Raw genomic sequence first — 23,029 nt, forward strand, 5'->3', positions numbered from 1 at the left:
CAAAACAGTACATTGAGCGCGTCGCCGAACAAAGTGATACAACGTTCTGTTACTGGAACAAAATGAAACACTTGCCGCGCTTCGAAACAAAGCGCAACTTAAATAAAATAGTGGCCAACGATTTCATGTTTCATATTGATCCAATAACAGATTGGTGTTTCACTTTGTTCGGCGATTTTTTTGCGTTTCGTATTCATCGGCGAAGAGTCAATACGTTCTTTTTATGCTCACGGGTTCAAATAGGAGAAGAAAAAATAGGAATAAACAATAACAACAACAATTACAATAACAACATGTTCAATTTATATTTATTCAGCACTTTAGTTCAAGCCGATCGTTATTGACGGCACTCGTAATTTTTTCCATATTTCCCTTGTTGCCACCGCTGTCTCCGTACTCGTTGTTCGGATAAAGTGATCCGTATAATACTTTTTGTTTACAAAACTATTATGGAGTGCACGTCCTTTTGCTTTTCCTCTTTCGAACACGAGCATCAACGGCAACAACAACAGCAGTGACGAAGTTTCGCAAAAAAAGAAATAGAATTGACGTTGAGTACATTCTGTATGTCTTTGTCTCTGATTCTCGTCTTGCCAACTGAGTGATTGAAAAATTTGGTGCACAAGAGGTATGGATGCTGTGCCGTATTCATCCCTTTGTGAATCATCCAAGCAATCATCTTTGTTGATTACCGACAACAACTACGAGAAGAAATATACAGTGTAAAGTAAACGAAATTTTCGTTGTCTACTCGGTGTACTCTTCTTCTTCTTCATTTTTTGTACACAATAAGAACGTAAGCAAAGGAAGCAACAGCAGAAGAAAAAAAAAACATAGCAAATCTTGTTGTGCAACAACGAACGAATCAGCACGCTTCTCCGTTGGAAACAAGACAACGAAACAGAGTGAGGGCGAGAAAGACACACAACAGGGAAAAAAATTGCATCGATATTTTTGGAGCGAGATTTTCGAAGTTTATAACGGAATACAGCAATCATTTGAATTTGAAGAATGTATTCATTTCGTTCGAGCTTCGACAACTAATTCATAAGCTCTTATGGTTTAACAACATGTAGATAGATAGATAGATAGAAAAAAACACACGAAGAATGTTTGCAAAAACCGTCAGCATTTGCATCAGAGCTCAAAACAATGAAGATAAATAGTGAGCGAGGGAGAGAGAGAGAGACAGAGGAAGTGAAGGGAAAAAAACCAAAAGCAGCACAATGAACGAGAGAAAATCGACACAAATGCATGGAAAATGGATAGACATTTTGTTCTTCACTTCGTTAGAAGACAACTCATTTCTAAATTGACTAGAGAAAATGTGTTTCACTGGAAAACACGACAGCATCAAATATAATGGTTGAAGAGTGTGAGTTGAGCGCGAGCAAATGAAACAAGCGGCTGGAGTCGAGACGCAGAGAAAGAGAGAGAGGCAGAGGAAAAAGCTCTAGTTAGCCTTAGAGCGATCCCCAATGCCATGTGTGTATCTGAGAGAGTATGTGTGCTAGTCCACTGGATGTGTGCTTAGTCTAACCAAAAATTCTTTTCCCACTGTTAGTCTCGGTAAAACGCATGCATATTTTATGAAAATAGCGCTTCAGTGCAAACATTGTTCTGATGTTTACCACTGTGTTGAATGCGTTTGCTGGTATCATTTTGCTACGGGTTTCTGATGCCCTATGCTTTTCGTATCATGTACCGAATTTTCGTTTAGAGCCATTGATTTCGAAATTCCTACTCGTTTTTTTTATGTGTAAAATTAACTACAAATATGCATCTGGCAAAATTTCACATTCCAATTGACTAGTTTCCCATCCAGACAGAAAAGAACATGCATATTTTAACGTCGGTTTTTATCTCTGGTCCGTGTGTTTTTTTCTTCTTCCCTTCTTCGTGTTCGTCCTATTCTCTCGTCTCCAGTTTTCCAGTCGAAAGGGACCCAAAATTAGCATATAATATAATTCAGCAAGATTGACCTGGTTCGCTGGTTTTTTGTTTCTTTCGAAAATTCTCGTTGAACATGGAAAATCAACAGCAAATGTAATTGTGCTTTAAATTTAACCCACTAACACATTGTTTCATCTTTTGAGCAATACCACAGCACTCTTTTATCTTTCGCTGTTTTTCTCTTGTTGCTTTAATCAAGCTCCGGTTGAAATGCAAATTCATTGAGAGATTTTTGCAGTGCAAGTGATAATTCTCACAGTTTAGAGTGCGTCAGGTTAGTTTTTGTGAATATGTATGTGTGTGTGTGTGTGGCTTTTGGGTAAAATTACTTTTCAATCCCTTTTGATATCGGTTTGTTAGTTTGCGGAGGGTGAATATTTTTATTTTCAAGTCAATCGTGTTGATGAGTCAGGTGAATAAAATGCGAAAAATAACATTTGATGAAGATACTTTGCAAGTGCACACAGTTTTATCATTTTGGGAGACAACATTTTTTGTTCGCCTCTCTTTAGATCCGTCAATATATTGCAGGGAAAGTAACAAATATCGTTCAAAATAACATACTATACAATGTGGATAGATGGTGTTGCATCGCATGGTATTTATTCGCATTTTCAATAATTCTTTATTTATGCAGAAAATAACTATGCTGCGCACATAGCCATATCTCATATGAAATGATTATTATTATTTAACGCGTATCTTGTGCATGTGTATGCGCGCGTTTTTTTGCTCTACCATTGGACAAATGTATTTGTTCGATTGCGTTTGGGTAAATCGGTTGAATTTCTAAATTCCATTTGGATGTGAATTTAAATGTTTTCCATTCTGAACCCTGTTTCGCTCAAAATAGTAAAGGTTCACACCTCAAATGCAATTTCCGCTGCGATTTCACCATATAAATACAAAATTTAGCACGTGGATAATATATTTTTTTTCCTGTATCATGCTATCATAATCTTATGCTTGCGCGTCTGTTCACTGAGATGAGCGGAACAGAGAAGCAGAGAGAAAGAGAGTGAATTGATGTACGAGTACATAGCGCATAGAGCAACGATACATGTAGATTATGAATAGCGCATAAAGAGACACACAGCAGACGCGCGATCGCTCAGAGCATGTCACATTTGTGTGCTTTGCCTGCTCGGTACTACATAACATTTGCATTTATTGAAATTTATTTCACGCGTATCATCATAAATATCAGCTAAACGAATGGATCGTTTATGCGGTTCCGATGCTGTCGTTTTTCCCTCTTGCTCGCTCCTTTTTTCACTTTTTATCCGCTTTCACTCGGTGAGTTCCTTCGTATGCACACCATTATGTCGCATCTTGTCGATAGGTGGTACCTTGTTATTGGAACAGACAAAATGCAAAGAATAAATTTTTGGGCAAATGTTTGTGTGCTGTTGGCAGCAAGTGCTTTTCTTTTTCAACTGTAGTTTATTCTATCGGCACAGTCAAAGTCTCATTAAATGGATTTATATTCAATTAATTCCACTTCAATTATGATATGAATGATTTAATGTCATCACATTATCCGTGTGAACAAATGCAAAATTAAATGGGCTGAACCTGAATGACACACACACAGAGAGAGAGAGAGACACGCTATTGAAAATGTGTGCATGTTTTTAAAATTCCATGCGACTTAAACACACACACACACACACACACATACAAAAACGATATCATTCAGATTTATTGCATTTGTACAACATTCCCCGTTATCTGTGAAGTGATGGAAGTAAAACGAGACAGAACACTAGATGAAAAAAAAAATTGTAATGATTTTGTTTGTTTGTTTGTTTTTTTTCAATCTGAAAATTCCGTGACTTTAATTTCCCAAATTGAAACATTCCATGCTATTTTGCACACTGAATTCTTCACATCGCGGAAATATAGTGGATTGCGACAACGTTCGGTGATCTCTGATTAATGAAACATTTCTCGTTGCCATTCGCGAATGGAAAAAACCAACCGTGATGCGTCCTCATAGCAGGCAACAAATTCAAACACACACACACACACACGCATGCATGCAAACAATTCGACATTCGAATCAATTGTACGAAAATCGGTGCGAGCACACAATCCACTCTGCCTATTTCCCACCGATATTTTATCTTTTGTGTATTTGAACGCAAGTCAACGGTGGTAAGTTGATAGCAGTATTATTCAATGTTAAAAGGAAATTAAATTTATGTCGAACATGAAAATTTATGAGCAACACACACACACACAGTGTGCACTACAGACTGCCCCGTGCACGCATTTTGGTAACTAATCCCTTGTTTTCAACATCATTTGCAAAGATTCAAATGCAACCTGAAACGAAACGAAACGAAAACTCGGCCAGAGCACCGATCGAAATCGAAACTTGATGAAAGACGGGAAGTGTTCGATCGGCCCCAATAAAATCAATCAAATACTTTGACATTTTGGTTTGCCGAATATGTGTGTGTGTTGAAGGAAAATGTGTACGGTTTAGGTGCAAGGAGATGAACCGTTTTATCAAATCGTTCGTATCAAATGCGAAAAGCCGTTTGTTCGTCATAAAAACAAATTGATTGGCATTGCATATGTATATTGATTGAATTCAAATGTAAATTGTAAATGCTATTTGTATTAAATCCATTTACTCAGAATCTTGTTCAAGTTTTCCACTGAATGAAAGTTTTCACCTGGGTAACTGGCATTTTGATCGTAGATTACACCAAATTACAGCTATTGCCGAATTTCACCGATTAACACTATGTTGTGCTAATGCAAAGTGCTTTAGGTGCAATTCCATTTATACTTTCAACCAAAAACTTGGATTGATTATCGATTTCAAAATATGATTTACAATCTATCGTCCCCATTTCCAAACTAAATCACTTTGATGAATATTCCAAATTTTGAATTTAAGTCAACGGATTTTGAAAAGAATACATAAATATCCGTACAGATGGACTTCAGGCCCAGATTTTTTTTCTCGCAAAGTACAAACATTATCGCATGAAACCGAATGTTCCAGTCCAAGCGTTCGCATCATATGAACGCGTGCATCTTTTCAGGGGAAATGGAGTTCATTTTGGAAGCACTTCCCCATTGGAAGCGAGAGCGTATCGTTTTCATACTTGGAGAATAATCCCATTGTACGTATATCAACAAACAGACAAGAGAAAAAAAAACCAACCGGTTTGTATGCTGCTGAGTATGAATGCATTCATGTCGCCTTTAATTTCAATTCCATTTGTGTGTGTGTGTGTGTGTGTGTGTGTGTCGTTTGTTGAATGTTATTTACTCATGCCAAAGTCCTCCATTACCGTTCTCTGATCATCGCATGTTTGGGGCTGATGCAATAAAGACGATTGTTCACGCACAAATTGAAAATTTATCACAGATCAAGCGTCTTTTCTTCGCAATTCATAATTCACAATTTTCGCGGAAGACGATGATGCAATTTAAGATAAAGAAGATGATTTTTTCAACGGCACACATCTAAAGCCTGCAAAACCAATCAAATGGACAGCACTTGAATTCCATTCGAATGGTGTTTTCCACAAATATCGCGCGCCAACCGACAAATTTATCTTTTTCATGCACCTCACACATACAACAGAAATGAACGGCAAATTAATTAGGTGCGTTGGAAAGAGAATGAGAAGCATTCGAAATGGAATGTGACTGTTTGACATTTTAAAAATTTATTCTCATGCGAGTGACGGCGCCCAAGTTACGAAAAATGGTGTGTTGAATGTGTCTCGTAAGCTATTCGGCATGGAAAATAACACAAACGCCGAGACTGTCGCTATCGCTCACTCTCTCCCACGAAGAATAAATTCAAAATTTATGCCGAAGAATTGAATGAAGACAAGAGAAGAACCGGCGAACAAACGAAAAAAAAACCAGCAGCAGCATCATAAAATGTGAATCCAATTTCCTTTTCGATTCAACGGCGAGGAAAATAAAAATTGGTTATCTTTTGTGCCATTGTTTGGTGTGGCAATACTTTGGAATGTTGATTCGATGCGTCTCGTGTCTTCTGTGTTTTTTTTTCTTCAGCGAAAGCACCGTTACGTTTTAAGCTATACATATATTCAATTCAGCACGGACGCATATTGTTTGAAATATAACATTTAGTATACTCTTGGTTCTTTTCTTGTCTTTAGTTTTTTTTTGTCATCATTTACGTCGAAAGAATAGACGACTCATCGCTTCGTTCACACTCTGTCTCGCTCACTGCTGTTCAACGGTTGATAAAAGTAACGGGTGTTTGTAGTATTGTTCTGCTACTTAAGCAATACTATATGCAGGACTCAATTTCACACAAGGAGAATGTCTGTTGATTTGTTTGTCTCGCACGCAGATTTGCAATGAGTGTATGTGAAACCAGCCAAAAAAAAAGAGAGTAGCGCATGTATGAGTAAGACACTCTCAATATAAGCGAAAAATAAAGAAAAACCTCTTCTGGTGTGATACCAAAAATACCAGCACCAATGGCACAGCACCGAAGGTAATCATTCTAGGTAGGCGAACACAGTAGAGGGAAAAAAGCAAAATTCACGTTTCACATTTGAATAAACTTCGTTTTTAATTAAATTTATATGCATTTCATACCTGAATGAAATTGGGCGCTGGTGCAATTTCACTTTGCCGCTCTTTGCCATTATTTGCGTATAAAATTTGCCAAATACCATGCTTATTAATATTTACTTTAACCGCAGATCCATTTGCAAGATTCAATATTGGGAATAGTGAAATTCTATTTTTATTTCTTGGCATTTTGCTGCATTCGAACATCGACACCATCGGAATGTTTGATCTTCATGTTCAAATCGAGGAAACCAATTATTTTGTGCATCGAAATGAACATGGCATGGTGTAGACATAGGTAAATAACCTTTGGTTGAGGTGCACTTCGAGTTTTTTTTTTAAATTCAAATATGATATGGAATTATACAACGCAAAAGATGATAAAGAAATTCATCGAATCTCGCTCATGTCATCATGATGAATTCAAGGCAAAGGCTAACTCTCTGTTGATATTCTTGGAAATGGGAATTAAGGACACTTTACAGACTTCTGCTAGTGTTCCTGTTCACCCTTTCGAATACGAGAACAAAAAAAATTCGTCGTGGTTACGTGTGTGTATTCGCATAGAATATGTACGCCTATGGGCCCACAACATTGCAAAGCTATTCTATTGTACGCCATGCAACATTACACACAATGTTCCGTCATACAATTTTTGAAGAGTTTTGGAATTCCAACAGCTTATCTGCTATTTAACATTTTTGGAACCCAAAACAACCCATTTCACACATTTCATGCAATGAAATCATTTTCCGTGTGCAAATAAAGTGACTGACAGTCACTCAGTTGTATATAGCTGCAAATAACTAAAACTGGCTAAGTTGATTAAATTCAAAAATGTTGTTTAGAAACAATCACTTTTAGTTATTCTTTCAGCCAGTCGTCTAATTTCGAGATAATCACTTTTAGTCAGTAATAGTGAGCCAAAAAGTCAGAAATTAGGCGGCTGGCTAGTCAGTCAAAAATTTTTCACACGGGTTGTCCACTGTAAATACACTTGTTTCCAAATTTGATTTAGAATTATTTGCCGACCATTTATTGCTGAAGTGCATGACTTCAAATGTATTATTATGCTAGAAATGCTCTTCGGTACCATTCTATTAGTAAATTAAAAAACCGACAGACGCATATATGTATGTTTAATATACGTTTTATACGGAGTAATAAAAAAAAATGGTTTACCACTCCTAGATTGTATTGAAACTTGAGGATGACGCGACTTTCGATATTCGGTCATCGAAATAAATACATTCTACATTCACCTGAGAAAATAAAATCATAGATCATCTTGATATTTACTTCAGACGCAATAAAAATCGGGGCTACAGTCAATCGTCTTCAAGTCACAAAGTCTTTTCCAAGAGATATTTTATTCGTCTGGGCTTTCAAAGTATTAAAGTATTCGTAACAAAAGAGCACTAGCTAAACTTATTTCTCTTCCATGCTCTCTTTCTCGTCGACTTTTTTTGTTGTTTCCATTTGCTTGTGTGCTTCCGTTTTATCTGAGACACAACACGAATACTTCATTTGTATGTGCTTTTGCACCCCCACAAACAATGGAAGCAACACCAAATCTCTAGACTTCCGACAATTTCCAGTCTTTGTATTCTTTTGCCATCATCTTTGAGTGTTTTTATTATCGCTGTCTCTTTCTTGCTCTTAGATTGAAACAGTATCTCTATCTGTCGGACGATGGATTTTGGTGCGGCTCTAAAACCCGATACCAAAGTGCTGAATGTGACATTCGACGACCGCCAAAGAAACAGCCAACTAAAAATGGGAAATACACAACATGAAGCATTCAGTTTGATCGACCATTCACTTTACAAAAAAAGAGAGAGAGAGAGACCGTGTCGAACTGTGTGTGTAGGTTTTATGTGATACGCATGCAAAATGTCGAAGTTCTCATGAATTTTCAGTACTTATTGAATTCTTCTGAAAATGCAAACACGCTCATTCGACTACCATTCAAATGTGGGCTCAAATAACGCGACCGGCTCCAGTCCGACATTAAACACCATTTTGATACACATTAATTTGAAGAATACAGTGCACCGGTCGGCACCAAATTCCATTCAGTAAAACGCTCTATTCACACAACGCAAGTTCAGCGGTGAAAAGGTCTCGACAAACACCGCATTTTGTTCGTTCACAATGGATTGTTCGGATTTAATCAAGGAAAGTGTCGGGTGGGTGCATATGATCCTATTCAATTGCAAAGAATAAAAAAACTTTCCAGTTTCAGATTTATAAATAGATCTGGTGTATGGTTCGTCGAGTGGTATTTCGCACAATTTCTGAGTGTTGGATGATGACACCAAAAAGTTTGCAAGTTTTATCGGAATTTAAAAGCTCTGGCCTCGCAAATGCCTTTATTCCACATGATCTTAAAGCATTTACTTTTGCTAAGTAATCCTATCGCTTTGAAACGATATTTCACTTACCGACTTTTTCAATTTAATCAATAGTTTTATTTTGAATAGAAAAGGCTGAAACATATCAAATGAAACTATTCTATGTTGTAGTTGATTGTTTTATCGCCAATTTAAAAATTTTACTGGGTGCTATCATTCAAAATTGATTCAACATACTTAGACGGCAAAGTGGACGATTAAATATCATTGAAATTATCGTTGACAATACAAATAATTGTAATTAAATTTGATATTTTATTTTATTTTATTTTGATTAGACGAAGGGTGAAAAAGTAGAAAAATTCAACAATACTTAAAATGCTAGCTCCAAGAAATAACGCCATGGTGCCTCCTGAAAATACCAAGGAAAAAAAGGTAATGATTTTCTTTCTGTTGTTTCGATTTGATTGAGACCAAAATGAGAACTACCAATCGACACTGAAACGAAACATCAAGAGAGAGAGAAAAAAATATAAGAAAATCACCAAGAGAAATATTTGTTCTCTGTTTGTTTCGATTTTACTGAGACAAAACATAGTGAGAATAAAATAAGGTGACAACGATACCGACAGACGACTGAGACTCACCGACAATATCCAAATTGTTACGAACAGCTTGTCGTCTATACCTCTGAGTGGGAAGTGACTGCATGACTATGCGAGTGATTCGCCTCTTATCAATGTTCTCGGAGCCGGTTCTGTTATTGGTTTTTTTTTTGGTTTGTTCCGGAAAATTCGAATAAAAAACAAACGTGAATAGAATGTAACTTGGCAAATCTTGGAGGAAAGACAATTTTGATTTGAATATATGAATAGGAGCGTGTTCATTAATCAAATATTTGGTGACTGAATTTCTAAATTGAAACAATGAAAATATTAGATCACACAATACACTATATATGCTTACATGTATGAGCGGCCAACGAGTCTGATTTCGTGTTCATTGCACGACGGCAAGCAGTCGCATGAGAGTCCATTCACTCTCCACGGTTGCATAATTGTTGTTTGTGGAAAAACCAAATCGAATTTATCTAAACATATCATGCCGTCATAACCACACTGAGGACTCTTGTCGTTCTCTAATGCATACAGTCACAGCCAAACATGTATATTTCAAACGATTGAGTGTGTGTATGCATGTGTTGATGTTGAGACAAAACCGCACCACCAATCACCGGCAAAAATATGATGTGACACGCAAGATTATGAAAGAAAATTATGGTTGCGAATGAATTATCCTGTATGACTTCAAACATATTAAAACAAATTCACAATGTGCGCTTCGATGTCTCCCCGTCTTTTTTGCGCGTTTACTCCCGCTAGTATATCCCCTCAACAGATTGAATTATGTGGATTGAAAGCAAAAGTTTTGCGGCCAGAGCACGAGTAGAGTGAGTAAGAGGGTGGTTTGCATCATATGCCACCACAACAAACACACAATATTCACCGACCCATATACGAGAACCTATTAATCTTAATGATACTTCCACTGTATTCAGATGTATAGTACGTCTTACATATCATTGCACCGATCTCGGTACACACAACAAACACACATACATTTCGGAACGTCGTCGCACATCGAAGAGCCAAGTGAGGGAGAGAGAGAGAGTAAATGAATGAGAAAAAAAAGACAAGACAAGACAAGACACACACGATTCGAACATTTATTTCACGATATGTTCTGAAAAGCTTTCATGCGCTGCCATTTATCGGACGGTATTCTTTTGGACAAACAATTCAAATCGCGCAAATAAATAACGGAAAAATTGGAATAGATGCGTTTTGTATATATGCTTTGTGTTGGGCTTTCTCGCTATTGCTGATTTTATATCCCTGAGCAACGGTGCAAAGCGAAATATTATTTATGTGCGCGAACAGCATTGCCATTCATCGAAATTTATGACCCACCCGAACCAACAACAGAGGCCATTACGTTTTTACTCCTTTTAATAGATTGCACAATGTGCAAATCGAGCTCATTCCTCTGTGTATTTATGTGTGTGTAGTGTGTACTATGTTGAAATGTAGAAGGAGTGCATGGATGATGAAACAATCAGATAATCTACATCTTCATTTCTACTATTTTTCTCCTCGGGCTAGTTTGACAAATAATTGAATACGGATTATAATCACTTATCAGCCGATGTGACATGTTCAATTGAGTGAATTCAATTCATTGATACAATTTGACTCAATACTAATTCCAATTGATTTCATAGGGTTCGACCGATTTGAGTGCACAGTTCGGCCAACGTATACGTGACGATGCGTAAGAGTAATGGTCGTCGGTCAGAGACGAATAGGGCGAAAGAGCAGCCGAGTAGATAAGCCAACGGCAAGGAACGTATACATATATAACATTCGTAGCATACCGTGAGAGCGTAGACACAACGGACAGATGCTCCCTATCTAGTGCTAATATTATTAATGATAAAATTATTAAGATACTAACCATCATAAATCATGTTGAAGTGCGTACAATTGCACATTTGAATTTGAGACTTTTTCAGGCACTCCGTAACACATGTACTGTAGCTATAATACTTATACTTGGAGTTGAAATTCTCCTTGGGAAAAATACACTTTCTGGATTGTTTACTTATATCCTCGACGCCTGCATCATTCACAACATTCTGTATACGTAGCACTATCCTCTGCTTGGTACCATCATGTTGCTGATTGAAGTTCAAATTGTTTAGCAGCATATGCGGAATATCCTCTTCGTTTAAAACCGACACCTGAATCAATGGACACAATTTGTCGTCATAAATTTCGATACACTGCTCTCTTTTAATAAAACAAGCAAAAATGTTGGCAACCACTATTACGAACCGATGTCGCTTTTGAAAATTCCAATTCTAACGAGTCTTCTGTTTTCTGTTTGCCAGTTTCCAAAGTCAACCAATTATCGCCGAACCTATAAATTAGTTCACCTTTATTTATCGAATCAATCTTGTACGAGTTGTTTTCTTTTTTTCATACTTTTTAGTAATTTGAATTGAGTTGAGCAAGTAGCAGCGGCCAAGAGTCGTTTTGATCGCTAGAAAATATCGACAGCAATCGAATGGCTGGTTATTCCATGTGCAGTTGACAATCAAGCCATTGCACGGTTGTCGCACCTACATTATTTAAGTGATTAACATAGAAATGTAATATTTGAACTGTTGACAATATTCGTTGGACGTGTTTTGAAGCGTTGTTGAATGTGAATCTTGAAAAAGTTGTGCGTAAAAATAACACTTTGATATAATTTTTCGTGGTTTTTAAGCCATCATTACAACAACACTTGTCCCGCTTTTTTGTACAATTTTTTTCCAAGTTCCACACATGTAACTACGCATCGAAATACGCCCGTCGAATATTCTCAGCAGTTCATATTTGTAAATCCAAAATGATATTTAGCTGAGTGATCTGGATAAACTGACCAAATCCGCAAATGAACTGTAATTAGTTTCAGGACACTTTATACAACCATTGGTACACTGTCGATAGAGCGAGCAATATGATTCATACGATCCATAATTATACAAATTCAAGTATACAATGCGAAGCAAAAAGTCTTCGACATCAAAATTGGGCTCATTGTTACCATCACCGCCGAGTCTATGGAATGGAAAACCGAAAAAAACGACATCGTAACAACAACAGCAACAACGATGAGAAATGCGAAATTAATCGAGCGTAAACAATGTGTAATTCATTGATGTTAGCAAATAAATATCTTAAATCGATGATTTTATTACCGTCGAGCCCATTTAATAGCGATTAATTAAGTGAATAGTCAGCCGAAGTGTGCGTGTATTTGTATGTGACATAATATCGTCGTCTCGTTTGAAAACAATCAAATTCTACTTACTGTCGCACAATACGTTCCAATGCAGTGTACACCTCTCTGATGTGGCCAATTTCACAAACACCAACCGATGGAAAATATGTAATGTCATCAATTTGAAGACTCTCAACCACCATACTGACGCTACTTTCATCAAAATCCGTTAACGTTTGATGGATTAGCGAATACGATCCAAATATCGAAAGCATAAGGCAAAAAAACCAAAACCAACGCTCGGTGTAATGAAATCTAAGTGGAAAATCCCATTATGTCATCATTAAATCAAATTAGGATGAAAATGAATGTGACAAATCGTTTATTGAACACACATTTTAACACACATTACCTTGAGTCGGCAATATAGCTCAGACCAGCCAGTGTACTATTCAAGCAATAGTTTTTGACCGTAAACCAAAAATTGGCCACCACTTTCATTGTACACTATGATATGGATAGCTTGAAATTTGGAATCAAATAATTGTGAACCGCACAAACATACAAGTACAAGCAGCAGATAGAGAGAATGAATGACACTGTCCTGTTGAGAATTAAATTATCGAATGAAAATCAAAATAGCATTCAAAATTCGGTGAATTTCTAGTCAAAACTTTTTTTTTCGAATCCGTTCCGAACGACGGTCAAAAACCATTGGTTGTACCAATGGGCTTGTATGCATTGCTCTAGGCACTGCTTTCTATGGCATGCACACTACTGAATCGATTAATAATTGATTGCGTTGATTATATATATTTCATTAGTTAATGTCGCTCAAGTGGATTTCCCTGTTCACTTGGAAAATTGTGTTCCATTCCATTTTTATTGGTGCGGTTTTTGTGGTTGTCAAATGCCAAATAATAAATGAACATAATGCATTTTCATCGGATTCCATGACACATATAATTTCTAGATGATTTCATCATGTTTCGTGCATATGAACTGATTTAATCACACATCCAACACCAACGAAGAATGGGTGAAAATCATTTGAAAATCATAGATATAATGAATTCATTAATTGTCTCAAAAGAATAAATCAATGTCATTCCGGGGTCTAGTTCTTTTTATTACTTGAGCGTTCTATGCACACAACTCATGCAATCGCTGAATCATCATAGTTTTCAAACTAGATTTATGACATATAAATCTTAGCTTGACCCCAAATTAAGGCTCTTAATCCCCTTTTGAAGATCTCTTTTGAACATTTCAGGCTGAAATTTTCAGCTGCAAATCCACCATATGAAAAGCACGATGATGAGTCTTGGTGACGACTTTTTGTCATCTTGATTCTATCAAATTGAATACAATGCGAATTATGTGAGTTGCTCGTCTGAATCGTACTGTTCTCATAAGAGTTTGCATGAAATAAAACTAGAACCAGCATTTCGAGATGCAGTGAATACTTTTGCCTTCTTTCTGAAGAACAAAAATGAGCAAAACATGGCTAAACTTATACATATATTATGTGTTTGCGTTTGTTTTTTTTTCATCATAGAATCAGAAAAAATGCACAAGCTTGTTGAAAAGAGGGCAAATATGACATCACATCGAAACACAAACAAACGGGAATGAAAGAAAAATGCTTATAATCTCTGATAATATTTTGTGTACGCCTTATATATTTGCATATGTATGCAGTTCGGTGATGCACATCGTTGTCTTTTTAGATAATAAAAAATGTACTCAAGTAAAAATATATGTATATTGGCTGAAGAAACTGCAAACAAAATTTATAAACGACTTTAAATGTGATTTTGACTGCAATTTTTTTGTTTAGTCTTCTTCTTTATCGATCGATGAGTTTGTGTGTGTGTGTGTGTGTGTGTTCCTTGAGCGAAACTTTTCAACTTGTTATTATTTAGAAGAGAGAAAAAAACATGAATGTGAAATTAAAATTCGATTTATTTCGTGTCAGTTCCGATTCATATTTTCCTCTTCCGCTGCGAAACAATGAGACTTGTTATCGAATTCAGTTAGTTTTTCCTTTCTTTTTGTTCTCCTATAGCCAAAGTAATCTTTTTATCATTGAAACGGTGATGTGCCCCTTGCAAAAATGCACACAACACGATTGGATTGTGCATGAATGAATCGTCGGCGCAACTTTTATAAAATGCCAAAATGATTTATTGTCTACCAAATAAGTTTGCGTTAAGTAATTGTTTCGAATAAAAACTTTTTTACCGACTGTCAAAAGGTCCTCATTCCGTGGGTGAAAATGTGCGCTACACAAAGCAGATAATGAATTTTTTTTTTGAATTTTGCGGAAAACAATTCAAAAATCGTCAATTTTCCACAGAAAAAGAGGGAGATAGGGGATATAGACACAAAAAATGAACAATTTCGACTTTGTCGAACATCGGCACATTTTCGATCGACACACAGCGGCTGTGTATGTGTATATGTGTGTGTAGTCATTGTTAAGTGTTCAGCTTTTTCGAGGCATAGCCAAAGTTTATGGGCTAAGTCATGTTTTATGTAAATATGTACTCGAGACAGGAGAGAGCCAACTAAATATTGATTCTATGTACACGTAAAGGCTGTTTCGTTTCACATTGTGTCGCATTTTGCACCGAAAGAATTGCTTCAAGCCAATATTATCATCTTGTTTTTTTGGTGCGACGAAATACACACACACACACACACACACACACACACACACACCGTCGAAAATGAAGCTGTCTACATGCAAAAACAGTCAAAATGCAAGTCTGTTCTTATTGTAATAGTTATCAGGTTAATTTTAATGACATGGAAAAGAATGGATATGATGAAACAATTTCTGCATAAAGTTCTAGGTTGTCAGGGTTACAGCTTCATTCACTCTTCTGCTTTTTTTCCCATCCGGCATATTTCCGGCATCATCATCATCACCATCATCATTCCATCATATTTTCGCCTTTGTCACATTAAATCTGTCCGCATAATAAGCACATGCTCACAAATATTTTCCGAACGAAGGAAAAGTTATCGAAATACGTGACATGTTTTCTTTAGCACGCTTTCAAATAGTATGCTTACACAAACCTGGGACTGTAATCCATAATCAATTTTGACAATAGCACTAGAAAATTCTGTGGAAAAAAAAATTATCGACTAGAAAAAGCACTCGCTTGATGTGACGTGTCTTCCGAATAAAATTGCATAGTCAGTGTTTGTCCATTTGTCGGATTGGTAATTGAGGCTTCTGCAGCGCAAAATAGTATTTATAGTGCATAATGTTTATTTGTTTGAAAAAATTATCCATCTATTAAATGGGCTGACATATGATTTGGCACCGATTTGCTTTTGCTTTTTTTTCTCTTCTCTTTCATGTTCTTCCAGCAATGATACATTTTATATTCTAACCCGTCAATTTTCCCCGTAGGTTTCCCACAAATATTTCCGAGACAATATGTTTTTCTTACATGCATTCAGCTAGACACCGGCAAATCAATATGCTATGACACAACGATCGATGAACTCCCTAGCGTTCCATAAATTTAAAATGCAATGAATATTTAATTATGTTCATTTCAAGTTTCCATGTTCATACCATAAAAAATACTCCCTCTCTACTCACAGAAGCACCCACCTACACACATACCTCGAACACATTACTAGTAGCCAATCGGCGGATGAGTGTTTGTATGTAAAAAAGCAATTTTGATTTAAAGTTGACATATTTTTCCCATCCTCATTATGGTGCGCATTCAAGGGGCACCTTGACATAAACTATATCATTTTACCAATGAGCAATTCATTCGAATTTTCCTTTTCGTTTTTCGATTCAAATTATTATGAATCTTATTATTATTTTCAGTTATTCTCTGCATGTATTTATTCTACTTATAACGAACTGAGCCTGATTTGGCTAAATTATTGCTCGTTAGAGTGGGTACTGTGGTTTTGTTGGATTAAATGTTGATTTAAATCGATTTACCATCCGGCATATACAACAGTAAGCACAACTACCATTTGGTTTGACGTTTTGCTATTAAGTTAGTTTAAGTAACTTAAAAGTATGTTAAGAAACAGTAAAGCCGCTGAGCTTCACGTCAAGTCTACTGTTAAGTAGAATTACCCATTAACACTCATATTGAACCAAGTTAGTACCATAATGATTTCTACAAAACTCAATAGATGTCGTTAGGGTCTTGCATGGGCCCTACGCGATTTACGACACACGACAATGCTCACAAAGTGGCCAAACCATCTACAAACGCTATGCAAAGAGAATTCATTTATTTCTTTGGAAGACATGTGACTAGATGAGTTTTTTTTAAAACCACGAATTAGGTTACTTGTATCACGTCAATAATCAATCCATCCATGAATAGCTCACATATTTTCTACATGTAATACACGTGTGTAAATGCATGTGGTTTCGTCCAATTTGTATCCATTTGTTCGTTCGATAAAGAAAGATTTTCATGTGGATTTTTTGGGTGGTAGGAGAAAGCTGAATAAAACAGGAGGCTAATCTAGCGAGATCATCGATATAAAGCGAAGAATTTTAGAAATTTTCGGTTGGATGTGTATCGAATTATTGCGGTGGCCGGATACAATGGGAAGCGTACGGTTTAATACTCGTCACACGCAACCAATATCGACATTTATTTGTTCAAGTGTAAAATCAATCAGCCTTTAATTAAAACACATACACACACGAATGAACAAATCGTTTTCCTATTTTTTCTTCAATTTTAATTCGACTATCATTCATTTGGCCTGATGGCGAGTCAGTCCAAAGCACTTCTTCCTCACCGTAGTAGGTTTTCGATAGCGAATAACGTTCAATGGAATAATTTTGTGGAATAGTGTGTGCAGTATACACGCGTACATACAGTGATAGCGTTGTTGTTTCGATAAAACCCCTATTGTTGTTGATTGAATTACAGTTATTCATAATTCGTGGTGAATTTTCCGTCGTATTGACGGTTTCATTGGAGAGAGGAAGGGAGGCAAATCGTTGAGTTGTACACGATTCAATCGAATAACAGCTGCTTGATTTTCCATTCATTTTGTCCGAAGCACATTCGCTAGATGGTCAATGTTTCGTTTTATGAATTTCTTTTCGGGCTTCGGTTTTGAACCTGTTTACGTGTTCAATTGCTCCTTTGAATTTATGTGATTGGGTGTGGTGTCCATTTTTGGATGATACCAAGTGAACTTGTTTTTGTCTTCTTCACCGACTTTGTATAAAATCGTGGCATGCAATTTTATTACAACGAAAACTATACACAAACAAAGTGCAAGAAAAAATATATAAAGAAAGCTTGAGGTGAAGAAAGGTTAACTGAAAATAAATTTCATCAAAAGACCACAAACTTGACTTTTAGTGATTGAAATGGTCACAAATTCGTGTGTATGTAATTGAGATTTATACGTCTGTTTGCGAGCGTAGTGACAACGTGAGTTTAGTGTCAATTAATTGTGAAAGAAATAAAATTAAAAATTCAAAAATCATTTCTTTTTGTTGTAATTAGTAAAATGAAGTTATCGTTCTTATTAGTTATTTCTAGTCGTTTTTTTCCATTATTTAGTGTATTCCTGTGCCGGATTTAAAATTGCGCCGACAGATTCAGATTAAAATGGGCAAATGCATTGCTTATAAAGCGGTTATAACATGAGAGTGTCACGCTGCAAGTTTTATACATTTTATACGAAAAATCAGCTGCAATAAAAACTGGGTGTAAAATATCAAATTGAATTTTTAGTTTTTTGCTTTGAATATTGTAGTGCGTGCAGTGAGGTCAGATTTGGTCAGAAATAGTTTAAAATTTTAGAATATCACATCAGGTTTTTGACTGATTTGAAGAAAAAAAAAACACAGTTCAATTGAAATTGCGGTAACATTTAGCAATTGACAAAATAGAAAAAGGTTTCATTTCCGTAATTAGTGTAGTGAATAAATAGTGCGTTGAGGAAATGGAAATTGGCAACGGTAAAGATATCTCTTTCTTCTTTTTCCTATTAGCAATTGCTTTCCCAACTGGAATTATTCATTGTGATTCAAATATGCGTTGAATACTTCCATTATGAAAAAAAGAAATGATACACAGTGTTATTTGCCGGTGGTCACATCATGAAAGTCAATGGCTTCTGTTGAGTGATAGAGAGACGATTGGTCAATGTTATTTGAATTTGTATGCTTTTTGCCCTCTTTTCTATTTGCTTCCATTTCAATTGGTTGCGAATATGTGTTATTCCTTTTTTCATGTGAGTGACTAGCAAATGGATCACCAAAATGGGCAAAGGTTACTAAGAGATAAAGGGAGAACGAAGCAATTCACGACATCAAGATTAGATCGCCATTTCACAACTCTATCTATATCTTTTGCTATGAATTCGAAACGCACATAAATCATTTGCACACTATGATTTTTTTTTTTTTTGGTATTTGGTAAAAGTAACATAGAAATTACTTGAAATGGATTTCACTGTTCGGAATATACTCGAGTGTCGATGTAATGAATTGAAAAAATATTATCGTTGGTTTTACGCGTTAGTTCACTGTAAATGTGGATGCGGTAAAGAAAACCATACGAAACAAACGATAGTGGTGCTCGAAATATGACTGTATTTGCTTATGACTTATGAACTTTTGCCTCAAGTTTCCCAATATGTGTTAGCGGTTTTTATTCAAAACGTAGTGCTTTAAGTCAAACACCAACTACTGGGAATGCGTTTAATATATTCTTAGACGTATAGCTAGTTTCAGTGCATATTCGTGTTGAATATGAATTCGAATCGGAATTGTATTTTTAGAAAATGTGCTGTTCGAGAGCCGGCTCAGCCGAGCAATATAATGGCGCCAAAGTTTCTAAAAATCAAAAATGATTCTTGCAGTTTTTCTTATCGAATTGAAAACATTAAGATTTTATTCTTGAACATAAATTGTGCGATGCTTTAAATTCATGTTCAAAGAGAGAAAATGAAATGACTTTGGATGATTCTCTTTGATTTCATGTACGACACTGTGCTTTCAAGTCAACCATTGCGTTCGCTTTCGTTGAATGTTAAACGGTGCGGATATGCAAAAGTGAAAAGAAGCGGCGCGCAAACACAATGACAAAGTTCACCGAATAAATGCAGTAAATATATGTACTAATTTAAAAAAAAAATCCCCCACTACCAACATGACTTTGAGTCAATTTCATTGAGAGATACTCTCACATTTCAATGTTGAGTTTGTGTGAAGCCTCTGTTCTTGTGGTTGATATGTGCTAAAGTGCATGTGAAACTTTAGTTTATTCAGCACGAATGCGGCTCATGCAAATGAGAGGCATTTGAGAAAGCATTTAAAGATGCGCAACAAGAGAGAAACCGGCAACAGAGATGTTCTAATTTAATTCTAATGCACCAAGTGTGCGTTGACTAGAGTTGTGTGAAAATGAAAATCATGCTGCTTTTTCTTCTCGAATGAACAGCGATAATTATGCGAATTCCCGTGTAAAATTTGCAAGCGGCGCAAAATATGCGTGAAAATAGTTGAACACCTCCTATGACTTGGGCACACATTCACATTTCGTTTGACTCGGAAAAATACTCTGCAAATTTTCATGCGTTGAAATGCTGATTTTTCCAACAAAATTCCCAGGAATAATTTTGAATTATTTTATCAAGTGGTTACTCAATGTTGAAACATTGAGTTTTTGACATTCCATAATAAACCAAATCACCATAATGGCAATCGTAAAGTTTTGCAAACAAACCGCTCTAACGTTTCCATAATTTCGGTTGCATTTTCACTGGTTCTCGCATTCACCAACACACATACACACATCAACAATTATAAGCTACGCGAACAGTTTATGCATCATAGCATCATAGCATCATTACACACATTGGTTCCGTTATAGATATGAAATTCGTTATAAATTATGATAAAGAAAATTCTTCCATACTCCCGTTGCACAGTGCACACTAGTCGGGTTTGGGTGTGCAATTCAATACGGGTAAAACGAAGTAAAGTAAAGCAAAGCAAAGCAACAAAAAAAACAGGGAAAAAACAAAGCATAAGCGCGCGCCGACAGTACACATCGATGTTGACCGACTGTGCATTGGCAATGGCAGCACACACACACACACACACACACACACCATTTGCATATATATAAAATTCAACGCATGCAAAAGTGTTCATTGCAAAGCAACGGCAAACACTGACATTCATAAATTTCGCACAACCAAGTGTCCGACTCCATATACACACTGTACTACTCTCATATTCATGCATGTGACTTATGGCCGGAGTGAAAGTTTATAAAAACCGTAATAAATTAATAGAGAGATATGCTGATCTTGCAGATGGTGATGACCTCGTTAGCAATTTTTATAAGGGATCAGTGGTGTTCATCACTGGTGGAACGGGGTTCATTGGAAAAGTTCTCGTCGAAAAATTGCTACGTGTATTTTCCATCAAACGCATCTACCTATTGGTCCGTGTTAAGGATGACATGCCCGTCGACAAACGCCTGGAGAATTTCTTCCAAGAATCGGTAACAAACAAGAGAAAAGCAAAGACAATTTAAATATTCTCAGTTTCGTCATCACTTTTTATCTTACAATTGCACCTCTTTTTTTTCATCTTTCCTTTTGCATTTCATTTACAAAAACTGATAAACATTCAAAACTATTTCATTTCCGTTTTTTGTTTTGTTTTGTCTAACTGCAGATTTTTGATAGATTACGAAAAGAGTCGCCCGACGTGATAACGAATGTAAAAGCAATTGAGGCGAATTTCGAAGCTCACGATTTGAACATTTCTCAGGGAAATAAGGATATCATCTGGAATGAAGTTGATGTACGTGATGCTGTTTGGTTTTGCACAACAAAACCAAGCGATTGATCTGTTTTCGTGTCTTTGTTGCCAATGCCATTATGTATGGCACAAAATTTCGGATATTCTTAGAATAATTTATTTTCTCTGTTTCTCTCGTTCGTTCGTCATATTTTCACACACGCTCGCGCGCATACACACACACGCACACATACATACACATACAGATTGTTTTCAATGTGGTCGCATCGGTGAAATTCAATGAAAAGCTCCGTGATGCGGTCGAGATCAATGTGCTTGGTACAAAAAAGATTCTGGATTTAGTTATGGGAATAAAGAATTTAAAAGTATGTACATGTCATTTGTGTGTCATATTTGAATGCAATAGAAACATATAAACAGTAAATCACAATTAGGAATAGAGGAATAAAACCAAAGCGAACAACAGCGAGCAAATGCTCACTTCACCGACACATTGGCATTTCAATTTGTTTCGGTTCAATTGGATTCGATATCGAATAGGGAATTGCGTTTTGGAAAGTATGTCAATCGATACGAGTGTGTGAGTGAGTGAAAGGAAGAGAGACAGTGGGATAAAACCACAAAATCTCGGAATGATGACACTTTTTCTCTACGATTGAAATGGGAAAAATCACACACTTTGAACAATTGTCACTCGAATTATTTGCTCTTTTTGGGGTGACTTTACAAGCTGATGAAAATTTTAATATACATATTCCAATTCAGGTAATCGAAACGGAAGCAATGAACCACATCGATTCGAATTAAATTAACCTAATCGATTCGATTCCAAACTTTGATTATTATTCAAATTGTATATTGATGTTTCGAACTGTGTGTGTGTGTAAGTGTGATCTATACACACAAACACATACACACACAAATCTGAAACATTTCATTAAATGGAATTTATATTCACAAGTTACACACAGTGTAATGTACAAGTTGAAATATTTAGATTGATTTGACTAAATTGTAATTATTCCAGGCATTTCTCCATATATCCACGCTATACTCCAACTGCGACCGCAGAATGATCGAAGAGAAGGTCTACGAATCCGATATTGCATATGAAAAAATTATTCAAGTAAGTTGTATTGCTCTTGTGTTGTCTTGCTCAGAGCGTCAATAAATTTTGAATGGTTCACATGAAGCCCAACACTTGACTTGGATTCGTTCATTTGTTTACAATGTGTGTTGTCCCGAGTGACGCTGTGTCTTCTTCGGATTGTGCGTTTCAAATCAAAACCAGCTATTTATGTTTATTTCGGTTTGACTTTGATTTGTATTTGGTCATTACACACCAGTGATATATCGATGCTATTTCGACGGCCAACGTCTGTTTCAACCCTTTTCATGTTTCGCACCCGATGAATTACACCGTACAACACATCCTCTCACACATGGACACTTTAAATGCGGGATGTTAGGGGACCTAAAAACAAACAAAACTGCATACTACGATTTC

The 23,029-nt window shown here is 36.2% G+C and overlaps 2 protein-coding genes across 3 annotated transcripts; one reads left to right on the forward strand and one right to left on the reverse strand.

The window, feature by feature from the left end:
• Window positions 1-9,261: 9,261 nt before the first annotated feature.
• On the reverse strand, window positions 9,262-13,217 carry LOC129571363 (uncharacterized). The gene is made up of 7 exons (XM_055451154.1): window positions 13,129-13,217; window positions 12,807-13,031; window positions 11,783-11,867; window positions 11,403-11,688; window positions 9,855-10,026; window positions 9,536-9,645; window positions 9,262-9,386 (listed from the first exon to the last, which is right to left on the reverse strand). The coding sequence occupies exons 1-7, from the start codon at window positions 13,215-13,217 to the stop codon at window positions 9,262-9,264; spliced, it is 1,092 nt and encodes a 363-aa protein (XP_055307129.1).
• Window positions 13,218-17,909: 4,692 nt separating this feature from the next.
• LOC129571364 (fatty acyl-CoA reductase 1-like) lies at window positions 17,910-22,802 on the forward strand. 2 transcript variants are annotated; one of them, XM_055451156.1, is made up of 6 exons: window positions 17,910-18,169; window positions 18,302-18,702; window positions 21,069-21,259; window positions 21,436-21,564; window positions 21,768-21,887; window positions 22,550-22,802. In XM_055451156.1, exons 2-6 carry the CDS (start codon window positions 18,687-18,689, stop codon window positions 22,691-22,693), a joined length of 600 nt encoding a protein of 199 aa, XP_055307131.1. In that variant the 5' UTR covers window positions 17,910-18,169; window positions 18,302-18,686; the 3' UTR covers window positions 22,694-22,802. The 2 variants fall into 2 exon arrangements, with proteins under 2 accessions (XP_055307131.1, XP_055307130.1); XM_055451155.1 differs by lacking the exons at window positions 17,910-18,169; window positions 18,302-18,702 and having other exon boundaries at window positions 20,995-21,259.
• The last annotated feature ends 227 nt before the right edge of the window (window positions 22,803-23,029 follow it).

Source organism: Sitodiplosis mosellana, unplaced genomic scaffold (genome assembly GCF_009176505.1).
Source record: "Sitodiplosis mosellana isolate CC-2019 unplaced genomic scaffold, AAFC_SMos_1.0 Smas_scaffold_2136, whole genome shotgun sequence".
Lineage (NCBI taxonomy): Eukaryota > Metazoa > Arthropoda > Insecta > Diptera > Cecidomyiidae > Sitodiplosis > Sitodiplosis mosellana.